Source organism: Oncorhynchus kisutch, linkage group LG5, assembly GCF_002021735.2.
Source record: "Oncorhynchus kisutch isolate 150728-3 linkage group LG5, Okis_V2, whole genome shotgun sequence".
In the NCBI taxonomy this organism is placed as follows: domain Eukaryota; kingdom Metazoa; phylum Chordata; class Actinopteri; order Salmoniformes; family Salmonidae; genus Oncorhynchus; species Oncorhynchus kisutch.
In genome coordinates this window covers 22,744,418-22,761,779 of record NC_034178.2, presented here as the reverse complement: position 1 = coordinate 22,761,779, position 17,362 = coordinate 22,744,418, and the positions used below count along the sequence as shown (strand labels likewise).

Genomic DNA, 17,362 nt, shown 5'->3' with positions numbered 1-17,362 from the left:
CACTCACCATTAGCTCGGAGGTACCCAGCTTGTCCAGGGAAAGAGACTTGATCCGGGAGTAGTGCACGCCCATCTCTCTGTGTATCCCAGAGCACTCGATACATGTCAGGATGCCCAGGTTTGTGGAGATCCAGGTTGGGTCTAAAGAGAGACATAGTGGACATAGTTTATAGTATGCCGACAGTATAAGGTTTGTCATTTGCAAAACTATGCCTTGTGGAAGACAGTTGCATGCAAGCACTTGTGAAAAACAATTTTTAGTGTTTCTAAAAGGTTTATTTTTCTGGTCATGGTGCAAAGGCCCATGAAGCAACATTTAGAAACACCAACATTTTCGATCCAAACAGTCAGTTCTTAAGCAGGGTCAACAGAGCTAGGTGCACATTGCACCATGCACATTTACCAACCTTAGTAAACTTGTGTTTGACCAGATACAACGCTATTTTACAGTACACAAATTGACAAAAGAATTCCAGCATGCTTTAACAGGACGAGCAAGTGTGTGTTGCATGAGGACACTCAACAAGCACAGCAGTTAAACAAATGACTGATGATTGGCTGAGAGAAATTGATGATAGAATGATTGTGGGTGATGTCTTGTTAGACTTCAGTGCAGATTTTGACATTATTGATCATAGCCTACTGTTGGAAAAACTTGTGTTATGGATTTACACCCCTTGCTATAATGTGGATGAAGAGTTACTTGTCTAACAGAACACAGAGGGTGTTCTTTAATGGAAGCCTATCAAATATAATCCAGTTAGAATCAGGAAATCCCCAGGGTAACGGTTTAGGCCCATTGCTTTTTTCAAATTATTACTAACGACATGCCACTAACTTTGAGCAAAGCCAGAGTTTCTATGTATGAGGATGACAACACTATACACGTCAGCTACTACAGGGACTGAAATGACCAACACTCAACAAAGAGCTGCAGTTAGTTTCAGAGTGGGTGGCAAGGAATAAGTTAGCCCTAAATATGTCTAAAACTAAAAGCATTGTATTTAGAACAAAACACTCACTAAACCCTAAACCTCAACTAAATCTTGTAATAAATCATTTGGAAATTGAGCAAGTTGAGATGACTAAACTGCTATGGTCAAAACATATTGATGCAGTAGTACCTAAGATGGGGAGAAGTCTGTCTATAATAATAAAGCGATGCTCTGCCTTATAAACAACACTATCAACAAGGCAGGTCCTACAGGCCCAAGTTTTGTTGCACCTTGACTACTGTTCAGTCGTGTAGTTAGATGCCACAAAAAAGGACTTAGGAAAATTGCAATTGGCTCAGAAAAGGGCAGCACGGCTGGCCCTTGGATGTCGACAGAGAGGTAATATTAATAATATGCATGTCAATCTCTCTTGGCTGAAAGTGGAAAGTGAAAGCCCTTGGATGTCGACAGAGAGGTAATATTAATAATATGCATGTCAATCTCTCTTGGCTGAAAGTGGAAAGTGAAAGTCTGATTAAAAAAAAAAACGTTTGGAACAGTGGGGACTGTGAAGCAACACAAACATTAGCACAGACACATGAATACACACACACGATAACATACGCACTATATATACACATAGATTTAGTACTGTAGATATGTGGTAGTGGTGGAGTAGGGGCCTGAGGGCACACAGTGTGTTGTGAAATGTTTTAAAATTGTATAAAATGCCTTAATTTTTCTGCTTTGGCAGCAGCTAATGAGGATCCATAACAAATAGAAATACACTGTGCCCTAACTGCAGGGAACCAAATTGCTCTGACAAATCTAATCTTCCTCTGACAGCACACCAGAGCTGGGGTCAATTGCAATTCAATTCAGGAAGTAAACTTCTGTTTGAGAAATTGTAATTTCAGTTTACGTTCCCAATTGACTGATTTGAAATAGAATTGACCCCTAACCGGCTGCAGCACACTGTAGGCATGGTCTGACCTGGCGCCCCACAGTCACAGCACATGTTGTTGCCGGGCATGCGGCGGATATCCTCGGTAATGGCTCTGGTCAGGTCCTCAACACTGTTGTCTCCACTGGACTTCCGCTCATCCAGAGCCACGTTAAGGGCTTTCTGCTTACTGTTGGTCAGCACTGAGATCCACCTGTATGATAAAAAAGAAGAGGGAAAGTTACAGGTCTATTCCATAGTCTCAGTCGGTATTAGATAGAATGTCATGGCCCGCCTGCCTGTGAGGAAAACAACCTGTGGTTACGTAGGCCCACAGCAAAAAAAACTTTTCCAAACACAATTGTCTTGTCATCTGCTTGTTTTGGTCCATTACAAAACTACATTCAAGAAAAGTACAGGTCTAAAGATGACTTTTCCACACTGCCTACTCCCGAGCATTCACACTACTTAAAAAAACATAATATTGTAGTGCTTCCCTCATGCACCTTTTCATGATGGTGCTAGCAGCAACGTGAGTGAGTACTAGCTAGCTAGCTACCAACTGGAACTAAGATAGCCAGACCAACAACACAAACAAACGGACTACACAGCTACAAGTAGTGAGTGGAGTAACAAACGGACTACACTAAACAAGTTAAATGTCTTACCGGAGATTAAATGTTTTCAACACAGATACAGTAGCAACGTACACGTTGCTAACAGTAAAAAAAATGCTGCTTTCAATAACACTCATGCTGTTTCATGGCTGGAAAAGGTGAACACTATAGAGCAGGGATGGGCAAACAGCATGCCGCTGCACCCCTTTTGAAGGCCCTCAGGTCAATCCCCCCCACCCCCCCCCCCCACCCAAAAAATAAACTCAGTCGGGGTCTCAACTTGGCAACGACCGGGAGACCCATGGGGCGGCGCACAATTGGCCCAGCGTCGTCCGGGTTAGGGGAGGGTTTGTCGGCAGGGATGTCCTTGTCCCATCGCCAACTAGCGACTCCTGTGGCGGGCAAAGCGCAGTGCACGCTGAAACCGTCTCCAGGTGTACTGTGTTTCCTCCGACATATTGTGTAAAGAAGCAGTGAGGCTTGGTTGGGATGTGTTTCGGAGGACGCAGGGCTCTCAACCTTTGCCTCTCCCGAGTTCATACAGCGATGAGACAAGGCTGTAACTATCAATTGGATACCACAAAATTGGGGAGAAAAAAAACGGGGTAAAAATTATAATTATTTTTTAAAGACCAGCGAGCAACTGCGGCCCTTTCCGATGAGTTAAGATTTTTTATGGCCCCCACCCCCAACAAAGTTGCAAGTCCCTGCTATAGAAAGGTTACTCACGCAACACACACTGGCTCGTCATCAGCAAGAAAGTGATATGTGCGATTATCTAGAACACAAGAGAAAATACGTTAAATCAGAAAGTCTGCATCCAAAGAACATGTCACATTTAAATGAAAGGAGCTCTCATCAAATCACATTTTATTGGTCACATACACATATTTAGCAGAAGTTATTGCAGGTGTAGTGAAATGCTTAAGTTCCTAGCTCAAAAAGTACAGTAATATCTAACAATACACAAATCTAAAAGTAAAACAATAGAATTAAGAAATATATAAATATTAGGATGAGCAACGTCGGAGTGGCATTGACTAAAATACAGTAGAATAGAATACGGTATACGCATATGAAATGAGTTAAGCAGTGTCTAAACATTATTAAAGTGACTAGTGTTCCATCATATAAGTGGCCAGTGACTCCATGTCTACGTACAGATGAAGTCGGAAGTTTACAAACACTTAGGTTAGAGTCCTTAAAACTCGTTTTTCAATCACACCACAAATTTCTTGTTAACAAACTATCGTTTTGGCAAGTTGGTTAAGACATCTACTTTGTACATGACACAAGTCATTTTTCCAACAATTGTTTACAGACAGATTACTTCACTTAATCACAATTCCAGTGGGTCAGAAGTTTACATACACCAAGTTAACTGTGCCTTTAAACAGCTTGGAAAATTCAAGAAAATGATGTCATGGCTTTAGAAGCTTCTGATAGGCTAATTGACACCATTTGAGTCAATTGGAGGTGTATCTGTGGATGCATTTCAAGGTCTACCTTCAAACTCAGTGCCTCTTTGCTTGACATCATGGGAAAATCAAAAGAGATCAGCCAAGACCTCAGAAGAAAAAAAATGTAGACCTCCACAAGTCTGGTTCATCATTGGGAGCAATTTCCAAATGCCTGAAGGTACATTCATCTGCACAAACAATAGTACCCAAGTATAAACACCATGGGACCACGGAGCCATCATACCGCTCAGGAAGGACACGCGTTCTGTCTCCTAGAGATGAACGTACTTTGGTGCGAAAAGTGCAAATCAATCCCAGAACAGCAGCAAAGGACATTGTGAAGATGCTGGAGGAAACCAGTACAAACAAATCTATATCCACAATAAAACAAGTCCTATATCAACATAACCTGAAAGGCCTCTCAGCAAGGAAGACGACACTTTTTGGAGAAATGTCCTCTGGTCTGATGAAACTAAAATAGAACTGTTTGACCATAATGACCATCGTTATGTTTGGAGGAAAAAGGGGGAGGCTTACAAGCTGAAGAACACCATCCCAACTGTGAAGCATGGGAGTGGCAGCATCATGTTGTGGGGGTGCTTTGTTGCAGGAGGAACTGGTGCACTTCACAAAATAGATGGCATCATGAGGAAGGAAAATTATATGGATATATTGAAGCAACATCTCAGGACATCAGTCAGGAGGTTAAAGCGTGGTCGCAAATGGGTCTTCCAAATGGACAATGACCACAAGCATACTTCCAAAGTTGTGGCAAAATGGCTTAAGGACAACAAAGTCAAGATATTGGAGTGGCCATCACAAAGCCCTGACCTCAATCTTATAGAACATTTGTGGGCAAAACTGAAAAAGCGTGTGCGAGCAAGAAGGCCTACAAACCTGACTCAGTTACACCAGCTTTGTCAGAGGAATGGGCCAAAATTTACCCAACTTATTGTGGGAAACTTGTGGACGGCTACCCGAAGCATTTGACCCAAGTTAAACAATTTAAAGGCAAAGCTATCAAATACTAATTGAGTGTATGTAAACGTCTGACCCACTGGGAATGTGATGAAAGAAATAAAAGCTGAAATAAATAATTCTCTACTATTATTCTGACATTTCACATTGTTAATATAAAGTGGTGATCCTAACTGACCTAAGACAGGGAATTTTTACTTGGAAGAAATATCAGGAATTGTGAAAAACTGAGTTGAAATGTATTTGACTAAGGTGCATGTAAACCTCTAAGGTGCAGGGTTGAGTAACCAGGTGGTACCCGGCTAGTGATGGCTATTTAACAGTTTGACGGCCTTGAAAAATATGTGTTTTTTCGGTCACTCGGTCCCAGCTTTGATGCACTTGTACTGACGTAGCCTTCTGAATGAAAGCGGGGTGCAGGCGTTGCTCGGGTGGTTGATGTCCTTGATGATATTTTTGTCCTTCCTGTGATATCGGGTGCTGTAGGTGTCCTGGAGGGCAGGCAGTATGCCCCGGTGATGTGTTGTGCAGACCGCACCATCCTCTGGAGATCCCTGTGGTTGGTGCAATTGCCGTACCAGGTGGTAATACAGCCTGTTTGTGAAGGTCATAGGGGACAAGCCAAATTTCTTCAGCCTCCTGAGGTTGAAGAGGCACTGTTGCACCTTCACCACACGATCTGTGTGGGTGGACCATTTAAGATAGTCAAATCAAATTTGATTTGTCACGTGTCGAATTCAACAGGTGTAGACCTTACAGTGAAATGCTTACTTACAAGCCCTTAACCAACAATGCAGTTCAAGAAATAGAGTTAAGAAAATATTTACTATATAAACAAAAGTAAAAAAATATATAATAAAAAGTAACACATAAGATATTACAGTTTTCAGTGATGTGTACACTGGGGAACTTGAAGCTTTCCAAATTCTCCATTGCATGTGGATAGGGGCATACTCCCTCTGCTTTTTCCTGAAGTCCACGCTCCGCTCCTTCGTTTTGTTGACGTAGAGGGAGAGGTTATGTTCCTGGCACCACTCCACCAAGGCTTAAGACAATTAAATACTCTACTAACAAATAAGCTGTTACACTTATTATTCTATGTATCTCCCTTAAGGTCCCTGTGTAATGTGATGTTGTACCCCCTAGCCCAATTGTCCTTTGTATATTATTTATATATACTTGTTCCACATGTACTTCCTGTATTGATTTGTTAATAAAAAAATAAAATTCAAACCACTCCACCAGGGCCCTCATCAGTGATGTGTATGCCAAGGAACTTGAAGCTTTCCACCTTCTCCACTGCGGTCCCGTCGATGTGGATAGGGGCTGTTTCCTGAACTTCACGATCAGCTTCTTTGTTTTGTTGACTGAGTGAGAGGTTATTTTCCTGGCACCACTCTCCCAGGGCCCTCACCTTCTCCCTGTAGGCTGTCTTGTCATTTTTGGTAATCAGGCCTACTATGGTTGTGTTGTCTGCAAACTTGATGATTGAGTTGGAGGCGCGTGACCACTAGGGATGAAACGGTTACCAATTTCACGATTATTCACAGTAAAATTCCTGACGATTAGTATTACCTTTTAAACATTTTCTTACCATTAAAACCCGTGTTTGATTACCACGGTTTGAAAAAGCCATGGTAAATACTGTCCAGCATCAACCAAAGTTAGCAACAGTCTGACGCCGGCGCAGCATGCAATGTGGGTATTGTTTTGTGTGAAAGCCTGGAGGAAGGCAGTGACAGCGCTCGGGAGATTTTTCAGCATTCGTAGAGGACCAAATCTTAAGTGGGGTCGTATTTTGGGTTTTACATTAGTAGAGAGGGAAAGTTAATCGAAGATGGTAACCCTGTCTGCAGGGTTACCAACTGTGCTGGTTGATAAAATACCTGTATTTATGGGAAAGATGTTTGAAAAGGGCATTTTGTTCTTAAATGATATTGTAAATTGTAATGGTAGAGTTATGACCTTCATGGAGTTATCAAAATTGTACAGGAAGGTCTGCTAAATCCAAGAGTACAACCAATTGATTACATTATTGTCCCAAAAATGGAGGAGGCGGGTGGCAGCGGGAGGAGGTAGGGAACTGGTCTGTCTGACCAATATAAAGGATCAAAACTGGCAGAGGAATAAAAATAGCATAAATGGGAAAGTATACCAGTTTCATTTGAAGACCAGGATGTTGACAACTGTACCATACAGATTGCAAATAGTTGGGAAGAGATTTTTGATGTACCGATTCCATGGTACAGGGTGTATGAGTTGATATATAAAACAAGACTTTGTGCTTTTCAGCTAAAATTATTATATAGAATTCTCGCCACCAACAAAATGTTGAATATTTGGGGCATAAAATCATTGAAGCTCTGCAGATTTTGTTGTAAGGATACAGAATCAATAGACCATTTATTTTGGTATTGCCCTCAGGTAGCCTGTTTTTGGTCTCAGGTTCAGGATTGGCTGAAAATGCATAGCATGGATCTAAAATTGACCCTAGAAATAGTACTGTTAGGAGATCGGGAGAGACCGGTTCAGTCAATTACTAATATACTAATACTCTTCGTAAAAGTATTTATTTTCAACACACAATCTGTAGATTCTATTCGATTAGATAAATTGAAACTGTACGTTAAACATCACAGCATAGTTGAAAGATGTGTTGCGTAGAAACACGAAGTGGGTGGCCAGCAGAGATAGATGGGATGGGCTGAGGGAAGGTATGTGGAATTGGAGACAAGTGGGAGTGGAGTTGCTGTGTGAGAGAGAGAATGGATGATCAAAAGATAAAGGGGAAAAAAAGTCAAAATAAAACATAATAAAAGCACATTTGAATGACACTAAGTGGCAGTGTTTTTACATCTAATGCCGGTTTGCCTGAGGCTAATGCCTTGCAGGTGTTTGTACACATGCATATACACACACTCTCATTTAAATAAATACATACACACATGTAATAGTGCCAGACATGCACACAAACATATACAGTTGGCATTGCTGTTATGATTTCAGTTGTCCTTGATGACCTTTGTTTTAAATGTATTATTTTGTTTAAAAAAAATAGCATTGATGTTTGCGGTTTTCTTTGGTCTTTTCCTTGTTGGTTGTTGGTGCATTAGGGGGTTCTTGGGGGTGGGGAATGGAATAAAAAAAAATGTTTTTGTTTTTTCTTCGGGGGGGGGGGCTATGGGAGGGCTCTTGAATGGTTGAGGAAAAGCTATTGGGGAACTGTGGGGGGGGGGATCTTGGTGGGTTCGGGTTTCACAAGATTGTGATCATGAAAAAGGAGATAGACATATTTTTGACATATGACATATTTTATATCACTATCATGCACCTTCACACATAACGATGGCTCTGTTGCAGAAAGACTGATACATGTTTGATCGTGTCTTGATGCTGTATTGTTTGTCCTTCATGTTTTTCCTTGTGTTTTTGTAATAAATCATTAAAGAAAAAAGATATATATTTTTTAAACCCTGTCTGCAGAACAAGCAACAAAAAGAAAACGCTGTGAGAGGGGGCAACACTTCAAATCTCTTGAGTCATCTTCGTGACCAGCACTTTATATCGAATGCAAGGTAAGTTAACTTTTAGCTCAATGCATGATGTGGGGACTTTGCAATGGGGGAATGTCATGGTTTGTCTGTCTAACTTGCTAATAGCTTGTCAATAATGTAAACTGAAGCCTTCAGTGTTACCTACTCTTGTAAAAACACTACACGTTGTTCTGCTGCTGTATGCGTCGTGTGTCTGAAGACTCTATTCACCCATTGCACACGATAACACGTTATGTAGTTTAGTCACCCAACCAACATATTTTGTTCATTTAAAATCCAGAAGTCATCGACTTGGTTGTAAAAGTGTTCCAACAGGAGAAACACTATAGACTCCTATGCAAGACTCCTATGCAAGACTCCTATGCAAGACTCCTATGCAAGACTCCTATGCAAGACTCCTATGCAAGACTCCTATGCAAGACTCCTATGCAAGACTCCTATGCAAGACTCCTATGCAAGACTCCTATGCAAGACTCCTATGCAAGACTCCTATGCAAGACTCCTATGCAAGACTCCTATGCAAGACTCCTATGCAAGACTCCTGTATTTATGTCAATTGTTGGGCTCAATGCAATTACTATCACTGTCTCTTTTGTATTTATGTAAATTGTGTATGGGGTCATTGGATATATTAAAATGCAACGCAGAAGATACACACAGTCTAAGTGAATAATAATTATAATGTAACACTAATAATAGTAATAATAATAATAATACATTTGCTATTCCCTTGTTTACAGAGTGGGAGTGCAGAAGGCAAACCCAGTGATGCTACTGGTCCCTCTACAGTTGTGACACAGACACTTGAGCAAGCATTTAAAAAGGCAGGCTGTTTATGCACCCTCTTAAAAAAATGCTCAGGACCTCACTGCACTCATTTCATATTACATTGCAAAGGACATGATGCCATTTCAAATTGTTGAGAGGCCTAGCTTTCTGAGGCTGATGAAGGTTGCTGTGCCTCACTACAAAGTGAGTGCTGCTAATTTGATTTGTTGTTTGTTTATTTGATTTTCTTACTTAAGGTTGTGTTAATTTAGACCTGCACTAGGGAAACTTTTACCTCTCATGGCCACATGGTTTCATCTTTAATGTTAATGTTATTATATTTTAATGTTTATGCACAAAGTGCATAGTGCTGCTAATTGTATTTGTTGTTTGTTGGATTTCAATATAAAACTTGGTGTGTGTTTCAATACTTTTTGATCGCTTCCAGCACATTTTAACAATACTGATAATACTGATAACCGTGATACTTTTGGTCACTATAATCGTGATATTACATTTTCATACCGTTTCATCTCTAGTGTCCACGCAGACATGGGTGAACAGGGAGTACAGGAGGGGGCTGACTACGAACCCTTGTGGGGCCCCTGTGTTGAGGATCAGTGAAGTGGAGGTGTTGTATCCTATTCTTCACCAGCTAGGGTCGGCCGGTCAGGAAGTTGAGGACCCAGTTGCACAGGGCGGGGTTCAGGACCAGGGCCCCGAGCATCAACACTATGGTGTTGAAGGCTGAGCTATAGTCAATGAACAGCATTCTTACACAGGCATTCCTCTTGTCAAGGTGGAATAGGGCAGTGTGCAGTGCAATGTCACGACTCCACTGTCTCTGTACTGACGTCTTGCCTGTGTGCCTTACGGAGGGAATAACTACACTGTTTGTAATTCAACCATATTCCCAGTCACCAGGCCATGGTTAAATGCGGTGGTTTGCGCTTTCAGTTTAGCGCCAATGCTGCCATCTATCCACGGTTTCTGGTTTGGGTAGGTTTTAATAGTCACAGTGGGAACCACATCCCTTATACACTTCCTGATGAACTCAGTCACTGTGTCCGTGTATACATCAATGTTTTTATCCGAGGCTACCAGGAACATAGCAAAGTCTGCATGACAACGTGTGTGTGTGTGTGTTTTATACGGCATACGCAATAATTATGACCTGAACTCATAATGAAAATAGGCCATGGTTGACAGGCATGATTATTTCAAAGAGCCATGTTTCCAAATTATTTGGAATAAAACATTTTTTTGAATTTTGGTTGTTAGACTAACAGAGGAGAACAAATTTCAGATGCAAATTAGAGTTTTTAAAAAAAAGTTAAATTGTACGTATATTTTCAATCCTGGTTAGGGAGGCTGACTTACGAGAAATGAGGTCAAAGCACTTCTTGTCCTCCAGACTGGGCTTGACTTGGCACGTGAGCAGGTTGAGTTTGGCTGGTGGTTTGTTGGGCTGAGGAAAGGATAGCATGGTTACTCCCAGGGAAGTCCCTCCTGCAGATGACAATAATGTATGCCATTGCACCAACTGATGACCAAGCCATGTTAAAGCTGAAATCTGACTTTACCTTACAGAAAAAGCCCTAATTCGTTTAAAATGTGTACTTAATGCAAGCAAGACTAAATACATGTTCTTGTCACGACTTCCGCCGAAGTTGGCTCCCCTGCCTGTTCGGGCGGTGCTCGGCGGTCATCGTCACCGTCCTACTAGCCGCTACCGATCCCTTTTTCGTTTGTCTGTTGGTTTTGTCTTATTAGTTTCACCTGTGTGTATTTTCGTTTAATTAGCTTCCCTATATGTAGTAGGTTGTCCCGCACTTGTTTTGTGCGGGATTGTTTTTGTTACTCTGTTGGATTGTGGTTTCCATGTGTGTATTCTCGGGACTGTTTGGTCCTGTGTTTGGGCTGATCTATACGCCCTGTATATTGACGCGACCGTTTTAGGAGGAGAATAAATCACGATATACTGAACCCTGCTCTCTGCACCTGATTCCAACCCACCACTCCTAGTATCCCGTGACAGTTCTCTAGTTCTCGCACTGCTCTCTTTCACCAGGGTCTCTTTAGTATGGGTGAACAATTCTGTTTTGCTTTGACAGGAGTGCAAGACACCATTCTCTAATAGAACATGGTAATGATTAAACATGGGGTTTATCGTTATTTTCAGCAATTAAAGTGACCAACAGTGAAAAAATGCTGCTTTCAATGACATTCAAATGCTGTTTCATGGCTGGAAATTGTTTACACTATAAGAGCAGGAAAGGGAAATGGGCGGGCCGCGGCCCACATTTTGAAGGATGAGCAAGTTAAAAAGCTAAGATTTAAAGTGGGCTTCTTTTTAAGAAATAGATCTTGCCTCTCCCTAAATAGCAGGAAGACGAATTGAACAGTCAACATTCTTGCCATTTCTTGATTATGGTGACACCATTTGCCAGATTGCAGCAGCCACTACTCTTAAACCTTTGGATGCCGTCTACCATAGGAGCATTCGTTTTAATCACTGGTGACAGTTTTAATACTCACCACTACATCCTGTATCAAAAGGTTGGCTGGTCTTCATTAAAGGCCCGTAGATCAATTCATTACTCCCTTTTTGTTTACAAAGCCATTCTACCCAAGCTTCCATCTTGGGACTTTTAACTCGAGGTCCCTCTGATCTCAACCAATTAAGGTAAATCCTCTTTTAGTTTTAGCCTCTCAGCCGATTGGGGACAGTCTGAGCACCTATGGAGGGATAGTGCGTTCCTGGTGTAACTCGGGCAGTTGTTGTTGCCATCCTGTACCTGTCCCGCAGGTGTGATGTTTGGATGTACCGATCCTGTACAGGTGTTGTTACACGTGGTCTGCCACTGCGAGGACGATCAGCTGTCCGTCCTGTCTCCCTGTAGAGCTGTCTTAGGCGTCTCACAATATGGACATAGGAATTTATTGCCCTGGCCACATTTGCAGTCCTCATGCCTCCTTCAGGCATGCCTAAGGCACGTTTACGCAGATGAGCAGGGACCCTGGGCATCTTTCTTTTGGTGTTTTTCAAAGTCCGTAGAAAGGCCTCTTTAGTTTCCTAAGTTTTCATAACTGTGACCTTAATTGCCTACAGTCTAAGCTGTTAGTGTCTTAATTGCCGTTCCGCAGGTGCATGTTCATTAACTGTTTATGGTTCATTGAAGCAGCATGGGAAACCGTGTTTAAACCCTTTACAATGAAGATCTGTGAAGCTATTTGGATTTTTACGAATTATATGTGACAGGGGTCCTGAAAAAGGGACGTTTATTTTTTGCTGAGTTTAGCTAGCTGCTAAGAGGACGTCATGTCATTGGAGGAGTGGGTGAGTGACTGACTAACTTTTTCTCCTTGTATCGTTTTACGGTGGCTACACAGCCAGGATGTTGCAACTGCCTGTAAACACATAGTCCAGTTCAAAGAGAATGATGGCAGGCCCTTGTCGCAAACAGCTTGTTTGCATATAGGCCTACTGTACCTCCGATTGGCTATGGCACATCGGTCTGCGTAGACTCTGGTCCTGGACGAGACAGATGTCTTCATTAGGTGTTATTTACTTACTGCAGTGTCAATTGTCCAAATGCACGGCCGCTTTCCCACTCTATATTGCTATAGAATTTTCACAAATGTCTTAGAATGTTTAGGAATGACTTATACTACGAATTTATGAAAACGTGAAAATGACCATATCTAAGTGTTTGCTTGTCAGAAAATGCAACAAAAACAAATTTGTCATATTCTTCCTGGTGGTGTATTTGAACAGATTTGTATAATATTTAATGTTGCTAAAATGCAGTCAGTTGCACTTTAAACATTAAAGTTACACTTTATTTTAGAGTACAGAAATCAGCAGGTATTTACTAAAAGATAACATGGTAATCCACAACACTGAACTCACAGTTCCATGTGCAATAGTTAGGTAGCAGTTCTGCACAGTGCAATTCCTCTTCTGCCACATCTTTCTCAACCTGCATGGAACAATTACCAAGAGTGAACATTTTTCAGCCTACAATTTGACTGAGGTACTGTGATGTAATGGAAGCTCAAATGAAATTCTCACTATACACATAGTGATACTACATCCGTCTAGTATAAATAGGATTTCACTTGTACAGTAGAAAGTAAGTTTGTGAACCCTTTGGAAATGCCTGGATTTCTGCATAAATTGGTTAGAAATTGTGATTTGATCTTCGTCTAAGTCACAACAATAGACGGTGTGTTTTAACTAATAACACTCACATTATTGTATTTTTCTTGTATATATTGAATACATCATTTAAACATTCACAGTGTAGGTTGGAAAAAGTATGTGAACCACTAGGCGAATGACTTCAAAAGTTAATTGGAGTCGGCTAACCTGGAGTCCAGTCAATGAGACGAGATTGGAGATGTTGGTTAGAGCTGCCCTGCCCTATATAAAAACACTCACAAAATTTGAGTTTGCTATTCACAAGAAGCATTGCCTGATGTGAACCATGCATCAAACAAAAGAGATCTCTGAAGACCTAAGACTAAGAATTGTAGACTTACATAAAGCTGGAAAGGGTTACAAAAGTATCTCTAAAAGCCTTGATGTTCATCAGTCCACGGTAAGACAGAAGAAGCCACTGCTGTCCAAAAAAGACATTGCTGCACATCTGAAGTTCGCAAAATGTTCCACAGAGCTACTGGTAAAATATTCTGTGGACAAATGAAACTAAAATTGAGTTGTTTGGGAGGAAGGAACACACAACACTATCTGTGGAGAAAAAAAGGCACTGCACACCAACATCAAAACCTCCCCCAACTGTGAAGTATGATAGAGGGAGCATCATGGTTTGGGGCTGCTTTGCTGCCTCATGGCCTGGACATCTTAGTATCATCAACAGAAAAATGTATTCACAAGTTCATCAAGACATTTTGCAGGAGAATATAAGGCTATCTGTCCTACTATTGAAGCGCAACAGAAGTTGGGTGACGCAGAAGTTGGGTGACGCAGAAGTAAATCAACAACAGAATGGCTTCATCAGAAGAAATTACGCCTTCTGGAGTGGCCCAGTCAGAGTCCTGACCTCGATTGAGATGCTGTGGCATGACCTCAAGAGAGCGGTTCACACCGGACATCCCAAAAATATTGCTATACTGAAACAGTTTTGTAAAGAGGAATGGTCCAAAGTTCCTCCTGACCATTGTGCAGGTCTGTTCTGCCAACTACAGAAAATGTTTGGTTGAGGTTATTGTTGCCAATGGAAGGTCAACCAGTTATAAAATCCAAGGGTTCACATACTTTTTCCACCCAGCACTGTGAATGTTTACACGGTGTGTTCAATAAAGACATGACAATGTATAATTGTTTATGTGTTATTAGTTTAAGCACATTGTGTTTGTCTATTGTAGTGACTTAAAATTTGATCTGATCTTCATCTTATGACACATTTATGCAGAAATCCATGTAAATGCCAAAGGGTTCACATACTTTTTCTTGCCACTGTAGGTATGACAATTCTGCTTGGGATAATGACTTTCACACAGATAAAGTGTTCATACCCGTCACTTCTCTTGTAGAGGTATCCCGCTTTCTCTGTGCCATAATGTTTGTTGCCTTGCAGCTGGTGCATGCTGTAGAATGTCTGCTTGCTCAAGGAGTCCTGGGTTTGACAAAGAGATGGAGGTCATTTACACGATTCCCTACCACGTCGTCCATTAATTTCTATAATGTACAGAGCGTCACCATTTATCCCTTTACAAGCGTTTCGCTACACCTGCAATAACATCTGCTAAACATGTGTATGTGACCAATAAACATTTATTTTATTTTACATATTCCATATTAACATATCATGACTCAAGTTTCAATATCTAGATCCTGTGACTCAAGCAGTGAGGAACACGGAAAGCAGAAATGTGATATCACAAACAAGACAGATTAACGTATGCATGCAAGTACAGTAGTAGCTGAGTGTTCGGTCAGGCAGACAATCTCTTGTCAAATAGCACTAAGATCAGCCATAACATCATAACACATACTAAACAAAACTTTCTAAAAAGGGTGATTCATAAAAAGTACAAATAGCCCTTGAATGTAAAACATTTTGCTTGTTGCACAAGGACTGAATAGAACCACCACAGGTGTACAGTGCATTCGAAGAATTCAAACCTGATGACTTTTTCCACATTTTGTTACGTTACAGCTTTATTCTAAAACTGATAAAATAAAATAAAAAAAACTGGTTTTTAGAAATGTTTGCAAATGTATTTATTTTTAATTTACAAAAAAACTGAAATACCTAAGTATTCAGACCATTTGCTATGAGACTCAAAATTGGGGTCAGGGGCATCCCTGTTTCCATTGATCATCCTTGAGATGTTTCTACAACTTGATTGGAGTCCACCTGTGGTAAATTCAATTGATTGGACATGATTTTGAAAATTTACACACCAGTCTATATAAGGTCCCACAGTTGACGGTGCATGTCAGAGCAAAAACCATGCCATAAGGTCAAAGGAATTGTCCATAGAGGTCCGAGACAGGATTGTGTCAAGGCACAGATCTGGGGAAGGGTACCGAAACAATTCTGCAGCATTGAAGGTCCCTAAAAACACAGTGGCCTCCATCATTCTTAAATTAAAGAAGTTTGGAACCACCAAGAGTTTTCCTAGAGCTGCGCAATCGGGGGAGAATGTGGTCCCCATGACAGACCTCCAGAGTTCCTCTGTGGAGATAGGAGAAACTTCCAGAAGGACAACCATCGCCGCAGCACTCCACCAATCAGGCCTTTATGGTAGAGTGCCCAGACCTAAAGCCACTCCTCAGTAGGCATATGACAGGCACATGACACCCCACAAAGGCACCTAAAGGACTCTCAGACCATTAGAAACAAGATTCTCTGGTCTGATAAAAGCCAGATTGAATTGTTTGGCCTCAATGGAAAGCGTCACGTCTGGAAGAAAACTGGCACAATCACTACTGTGAAGCATGTTGGTAGCAGCATCATGTTGTGGGGATGTTTTTAAGAGGCAGGGACTGGGAGACTAGTCAGGATCGAGGGAAAGATGAACGGAGCAAAGTACAGAGATCCTTGATGAAAACCTGATATCAGAGCGCTCAGGACCTCAGACTGGTTCACCTTTCAACAGGACAATGAACCTAAGCATACAGCCAAGACAACGCAGGAGTGGCTTTGTGGTACAAGTCTCTGAATGTCCTTGAGTGGCCGTGCCAGAGCCCAGACTTGAACATCTCTGGAGAGACCTGAAAATAGCTTTGCAGTGACACTCCACATCCAACCTGACAGAGCTTGAGAGGATCTGCAGAGAAGAATGTGAGAACCTCCCCAAATACAGGTGTGCCAAGCTTGTAGCGTCATACCCAAGAAGACTCGAGTCTGTAATCGCTGCCAAATGTGTAAAGGGTCTGAATATCTATGTAATGTCTTACTTCCGTTTTTATTTTTAATACATTTACAAAAGTTTCTTAACACCTGTTTTTGCTTTGTCATTAAGTGGTATTGTGTGTAGATTAATGAGGGGGGAAAAAACAATCATACATTTTAGAATAAGGCTACTACGTAACAAAATGAGGGAAAAGTCAAGTGGTCTGATTACTTTCAGAATGCACTGCATTTCCAGGTTTTTGGTTATAAATGTATTTTTTATCATATGAAAGTACTGTACATATCAAGTAAATCAAATTCAACGTATTCTCCTTGACTGGATGACTTGCAGGATTGAAATAAAACCACAATGTTAATACTTTATATAATGAATTACAACATCCATATTTAGTGAGATAATACTCACCCCATATGAGCATGGAAGATAAATGCTTTACTCAAGAAGCATTTAAAAATATATATTTTACCCTTAAACAACCTCAAATGTTTTTTTTTTTTTTTTACATAGACAGGCACATTTAGAATTTCAATCAAACCTGTAGGTATGGTGTGTGTGTGCCCTCACCTCTTTGAGCTCAGGCTGCAGTGAGGGCCGGAGCTGGTCTCTCAGAGAGCAGAGTTGTCTCTTCTCCTCGTCCTGTCTGTGTTTGATCTGGACAGAGACAGAGCACATTCAATAATCACCTCCCAACACACACACACCTCCCATACACACACTC

General features: G+C 41.2%; 1 protein-coding gene across 3 annotated transcripts in view; it reads right to left on the bottom strand.

Moving 5' to 3' along the window:
• Positions 1 to 17,362, bottom strand: part of unm_sa1614 (un-named sa1614) — a 112,771-nt gene that overhangs the window by 69,170 nt on the left and 26,239 nt on the right. For all 3 annotated transcript variants that reach the window (XR_004209977.1, XM_031824690.1, XM_031824691.1), the window contains exons 9-15: positions 17,209 to 17,295; positions 14,797 to 14,897; positions 13,169 to 13,238; positions 10,636 to 10,723; positions 3,225 to 3,273; positions 1,929 to 2,092; positions 8 to 141 (exon numbers count right to left, since the gene is read on the bottom strand). Coding sequence is in view for 2 of the 3 variants with exons in the window: in XM_031824690.1 (XP_031680550.1) it covers positions 8 to 141; positions 1,929 to 2,092; positions 3,225 to 3,273; positions 10,636 to 10,723; positions 13,169 to 13,238; positions 14,797 to 14,897; positions 17,209 to 17,295 (693 nt within the window). In the remaining variant the exon portion in view is untranslated. The remainder of the gene's footprint in view (positions 1 to 7; positions 142 to 1,928; positions 2,093 to 3,224; positions 3,274 to 10,635; positions 10,724 to 13,168; positions 13,239 to 14,796; positions 14,898 to 17,208; positions 17,296 to 17,362) is intronic.